Source organism: Otolemur garnettii, unplaced genomic scaffold (assembly GCF_000181295.1).
Source record: "Otolemur garnettii isolate 467f Iridium unplaced genomic scaffold, OtoGar3 scaffold00168, whole genome shotgun sequence".
NCBI lineage: Eukaryota > Metazoa > Chordata > Mammalia > Primates > Galagidae > Otolemur > Otolemur garnettii.
The window spans coordinates 1308699-1314754 of record NW_003852563.1 but is presented as its reverse complement, the minus strand read 5'-3'; the positions used below and the strand labels follow the sequence as shown (position 1 = coordinate 1314754).

General features: G+C 34.6%; 1 protein-coding gene across 1 annotated transcript in view; it reads left to right on the top strand.

The window, feature by feature from the left end:
- SPATA17 (spermatogenesis associated 17) overlaps positions 1 to 6056 on the top strand; it is a 124965-nt gene that overhangs the window by 58817 nt on the left and 60092 nt on the right. The window contains exon 4 of the mRNA XM_012811604.1: positions 5986 to 6056. Coding sequence (XP_012667058.1) covers positions 5986 to 6056 — 71 coding nt within the window. The remainder of the gene's footprint in view (positions 1 to 5985) is intronic.

The window sequence follows — 6056 nt, the reverse complement described above, 5'->3', positions numbered from 1 at the left end:
GTCTCATACTATTTCAAATGAAATTGACATAAATAATTTGTATATTTCTCATTACATTTTCTTTCAAAATGCTTTGTCTTTAAAAAGCCATGATTAGTTAAGGAGAATTGAACTATTTGATCATGAGGCCATACATGAAGTTTATAACTCTACTCTCAGAAATTAAATCCACTATTTCTACATTATAATAATGATTAAAATATTATAGTCTAAGAATAATTTTTGACAGTTGCTTATCTGCTACAAGGTATTAAATTCAAAGGTCCCCGCTCGATAACATCCACATAGGCTCTTCTGTTAGGCCATTTAATACAATATCAAATGTTTTAAACTAACAAGGTTTCCAAAATGACTACAAATGATAAGCTCACATATTTTAAGGACTTGTACAAATGACATAAAGAGCTTATATTGAAGGAGAAAAATAGTTGGCAAGAAATATTGCCAAATTATTCTTAGAAAGGTCTGAGAATGAAATAAGCTAAAACTGGCAAACTTTCAGAAAATGAAAATTCCCTATTGGAAAATTCCCACTAGGATGGTAAATAAGCATGCTTTGTTCAGGTATTCTCTTTTTAATTCTTTCATCAACTCTATCCAAACTTTTAAATCAAGGTATTTTTCTTTGTCAAATCGAGTTTGGTAGACACGAGTACAATTTCTTTCCCCTTGATTAGCCTATAATGGATATTTTTTCTATTCTTTTTCCTTTACCTCAAATTAAACAACTGCTCTGTTTTGAATGGTACAAAGTGTTTGCTCTTTGCTTCTTATTTTGCAGTTGATAGCTCTTTTAAGCAAAGATTCTGGGATGACTCTCAGCACTCGTAAGTAGGAATGCCCATCCTTCCAATGTTGACATCTTTGTTATGGTGTAAAAGATAGAACTGTTGATTCTCTGAGAGATTCTTGAGCATTTATTACCTCAGTAGTGTATACTAAAAAAAAAATCTTATGGTGACCCTTAAGGTAATTAGAAGTATACTACTTCTTAAACATATGAAGTTCAATTACTCAAATATTAACACAATAAAATTCCTAAGAACTTATTTGCTATTCTACCATCGCATTACATTTTCTTGCCTACAAAGGATGGGAAGTTTTAGAACTTCATAATGGAATAATTTTATACCTACTCTCAGATGAAGAAAAAGTATTTATTTTGTTTCTCTTTTCCCACATGAAGAAACGAATGTATTGATAGTCACTTACTATACAAGAGAAATTTGCTCGAGTTTGCTATTTCTCCTGTTTCTAACGTAAGCAAAAAGACTTATTTATATACTTTTGCATAGATCCTTGGAGCACTTCTTGCAGCCCAGAGTCAAATTTCCAACTTGTAATAAGATATCCCTTTATGCTGCTTTGTACTTAATGAATGTTGCACTGGTTGCTGTTTAACAGAGGGGCTGATCTTGGACAAGTCTGCTGTCTGAGGCCCATTCTTAGCCATGAATCTTGATGTCTATAAATATCTCTCATTATGTTCATTTTTAAATAATTTACTTAAGGCTTGGTAAATTTCCTGTGTGGCTTGAATAAATATCCTACTGAGTGGTCATAATTCATATATATGTATAAATAAAGAAAAAAATTTGCAAATTAAATAATGTATTACTGTACATAGTCTCCATGGGCAAGATAATCATTACTATAGAGCCGTTCATGAGCTGTTTTCTTTAGAAAATAACTCAACTGTCTTGCTGTGTTGAACTCTGCTCAGTTTCTTCAGTGTTCTTTTTTGTGCTCTAACTCACCTCTGGGTCTCTGTATATGTTGTTTCTTCTGTCTAAAGTAACATTCACCAGCTTTTTAACTTGAATTCTGCCTGTCTTTCAGTACTCACTGTGTTATGCATGGTCTGGGAGGATAACTTTTCTGTGTTTCACCACCCAGCTCCCTGCCAGTAATCCCCCACACCCACACCCCACCCCACCCCTTACACACACATACACACATGCAAACATAAACCTGCTCTGTGCATTGCCTCTTGTGTACACATCCAGCACAAAACTTAGCACATTCTAGTTGTGTTCACTGTCTCGTTCCCAACGCTCTACTACGAGGTGAATTACTTTCAGGTATACTGCACCTTCCATCGTTGTACACCTATATTTTTCAAAATGCCTAATATATGAAAGTATTTCACTTAATGTTTTACATAATGAATAAATATTTAGACAATAAGGAAATCAGTGTGGGTTGCAGTGGGCAGAACAGGCAACCGCAGGCAACCCACAGCTGGGTGTTACAGTGGATTTTGAAAGATGAGTAGTACATGGATCAGCCCTTCAGGAGGAGGAGAGGAGTGTGAGCAAAGGCAGGTGGAAGGATGAGAGAAGAAAGGTAGATGGTGTTCACAGAATGGCAGGTAGGATGTGGTCAAAGACTGAACAGATCAAGTGCATCCTAAGAAGCCTAACAGCTAGGCTGAAAAATTTAGGCTTAAATCAACAGGCAATAGAGATTTATAATTTGAAGATTTGAATTATCTGGCAGTGAAATAAATGGGTTAGAAGAACACCTAGAATTATGAGTGATCGTAGGACTATATGGAAAAGGAGGAAATGAAAGAGAGTTGTTAGAGGGAAAAAGCTAAGTGTAATTTGTTAGTGTTCTTATTTGGAAAATAATATTATGTATGTAATATGCAGTGTTTCAGGACTACATAACATATATTGCAGTAGACCTATTTTCTCTGACACGGAGTGACTCTTTTTAATTTTTGCTTCTTGAGACTGCCACCAATTCTTCTGTAGCTGCCCAGATATTCAAGGAATGACTTGTTTGTATTTACCACTGTATCTACATATGGTTTTTAATTTTTGCCAGTTCTACATCTTTGATAAGATAATAAAAAATAATAGGCAGATATGTATCTTCTTTAACATGATGTTCAGTTAATTGAAAAATACTTCCTGCAAGAATGAAGTACAGGCAGGGTGTGCTGGCACTCTCTTGTCATCTCAGCACTCTGGGAGGCCCAGGCAGGTGGACTGGTTGAGCTCAGGAGTTTAAGATCAGCCTGAGGAAGAGCGAGACCCTCCTCTACTAAAAATAGACAAAGCTAGCCAGGTGTTGGGGTTTTACCTGTAGTCCCAGCTACTTGGGAGGCTGAGGCAGGAGGATGGCTTGAACCCAGGAGTTTGAGGTTGCTGTGAGCTAGGATGACACCATGGCCACAGCACTCTAACCTGGACAACACAGTGAGACTCTATCTCCAAAAAGAAGAAAAAAGAATGAAATTAAGTACAATTGAATATATATTTAAAAGTGATAAAAAAGCATTTTTAAAGTAATTAATAATTATCTAAAATATAGTTATAAACTGGTTATTTTTAGGGTTTAGTTATTTATTAATACTTTATATTTTTATTGAGCAAATCCCATTTGGGAATTAAATCATTCTTTTCTATTTTAAGATGTATTCAAAGATTATTTATAAAACATCTGAATATTTTTAATATGTACACATGCACATACAGATTGTACACTTAAAAATACGCATACATGTTACTTTAATGAAACGTTATGACCAAATGCAAGTAGAATGAATTCATAAGCAGGGAAGTACCTAGTATTTTAGCTTTGTCTTCTTAACCATCCATTCCCTTGAGAAAGCAAAGTTTGTTCAGACGCAAAAGAAAAATGTACTATTAAAATGCAATTCAGAAGTGATAAAAACTGTAAGCATGGCAGCCGGCTCGCAGAACCTCTTTTGTATACTTAGGGACATTGGGGCCACATTAATTTTTTTGTGTGTGATGTCCATCCCTTGTGCAAATTAGCACTGGAAGGACCATCATCTGTCTTATATGAGTGCTCTTTCCCCCAGAGCATATTCAGTAATACATGCTTCTGTAACTTTGTATAATTCAAAGCTCTGTATACGGTTTATTTGGTTTTATTTTAAATAGTGTTAGGAAATATTTTTATAGGAAAAGTACTAAGAAGGGATTTATTAATAAATATTAAAAGTTACAAAGAGGTATGAAAATTAAATGAAATAACACTAATTGCTTCTAAGTTTATTAAGTGGAAAACATAAATTTTCAGTTCAATTTAGATTTAAAGGAAAACCCTCCATATCTTAACTACCTAAGATAGTATGTGTGAATTTTTTGACATATGGTAATGGCTCAATAAACATATGTTAAGCTTCAACTTTATTTATTTTTAATTCTGAATTTCAGAATATTTTTCTCAGCAGAATGTTTTATCTCACTATATAGTTTTTTGTTTCCCAGGGCTTCCGCTTTTCTCTAAATTTTCCTTTTATTTAGAAAAAGTATGTAGTTCTCATTTCATTGCTACCATGTCTCCCTTGATTATATTTGTTAAGCATTTCTGAGTTTACTTCTGATTCCTGCATCTTAAGATGTGTTTCCTCCAGGTTGTCTTCTGTGTTTGGAGTTGTGTCTTCCTTCCACGTTGATTGTTTTCCCAATTGGTAATCCATTTCTTAAATTCACGTAAAAAAAGAAAAATTTAAAATTAGATTAGAAACAGCATTTGGTGTGAGAGTGGATTTTTGACTCATAGATTTAATTATACTGTGATATGGCCTTTGAATCAAATACATCCCCCAGTGTTGGTATTTGAACTTGTTTCTCCTGGAACTCTCAAGTATCTTTTAAGAAGATTCAATCTGTCTTCTGAACAGTGTCAGTCCAACTGCCGAGTCACTTAAGAGATGAGCAAGGAAAGACTTCAGTGGGTAGACTTTGGAATAAAATCCATCTATTCCATTTGATACCTCACTTCGGCCAGTCTCTGTCCTGCTTTCCTGAGGTCAGAGATTTTGGGTGTAAATTTTTCCTGAGGATAGGCTGTTCTTATGGACTGGGCAGGGACCTGGGATATAATTACTCCTTCCGCACACATTTCATCTGTTTTCAGTTTTACTCCTCACTCTCACCTGCTGTTGTTAGTGCATCTGTACTTTCTGAACTTTTCCAGGATTCTGCTGGACGAATTGCCTTCTTTCTCTTTGAACCTCACTCTTCTGGTACTTTGATTTCAGTTTTCTTAACTCTTCTATGTCAGTTGCAAATTTTCTCTTTGCCTTTCACTTGCCAAAAATTGGCTGGTATTATCGTCTTCTGCCCTTTTTCTTCCTGTAGGTTTTATAACATTTTTATTCCTACACTCTTATTTCAGTGAGTTTTGGTGAAGGATTTGACCCATTCACCAGGTTCTCGCAATCTTAGACGGTCTGTGAAAGTTAACATGGGTTTTTAAAAAATGTGGCCTTGTCATTTCTGTTGATCCTAATAATACTTAAAGTAGTAATGATGATGAGAAGGACTGTCATACCAACAATTATTTCTACTTTTACTTCTGTGTGTTGCACCAGCATTATTTATTAGACCCTTATTCTTTTCAGCCTCCCATGTTAAATGCTTTGTGTATGTTAAATGTTTATTCCTTGTAACAAGCCTCTTTGGAAGCAAAGCCGCATAAAAGTAACTTGCACAGGTAGCAGAGGCAGAGCAAAGACGTGAAAACAGGTGTGGCTGACTCAAAATGCCCATTATCCATAACCTCTACCAACAATGCCTCCATTCTGACATCGGTGACTTTAAGATCGGAAGATAATCTATTTCAATGAGAATTTATTTTTACTGGCTTTCCTTTTTATTTTGGGATACTATTTTAAAATAAAGGGCATTTTTACTTACACAATTATGTGGCACCACTAATGCTTTAATTTGTTATTTAAATTTGCTCAGATTTACAAAATATTTGAGATTCACAAAAATTCTGTAAAAAAAATTTTAGTATCTCCATTTGTAGAATAGGAATAAGAAGTCAAAGACATTAGTAACTTGGATAGTCAGTAGCAGGTGGAAATGTCATTTAGGTATTCTGATTCCAAATCATGTATCATTTTCTCTATACTAGATTACTTCTCCAAATCCTTACTCTTTAAACCTTACTCTTTCTAGAAATGGAATTAATAGTATCTCCTAAATATTCTTCCAGGTTTTTGCCATTTTCCTCCTACAATAAAAATGAAAAGTATATCCCATCGATAAATTCATCAAGCAAGTATG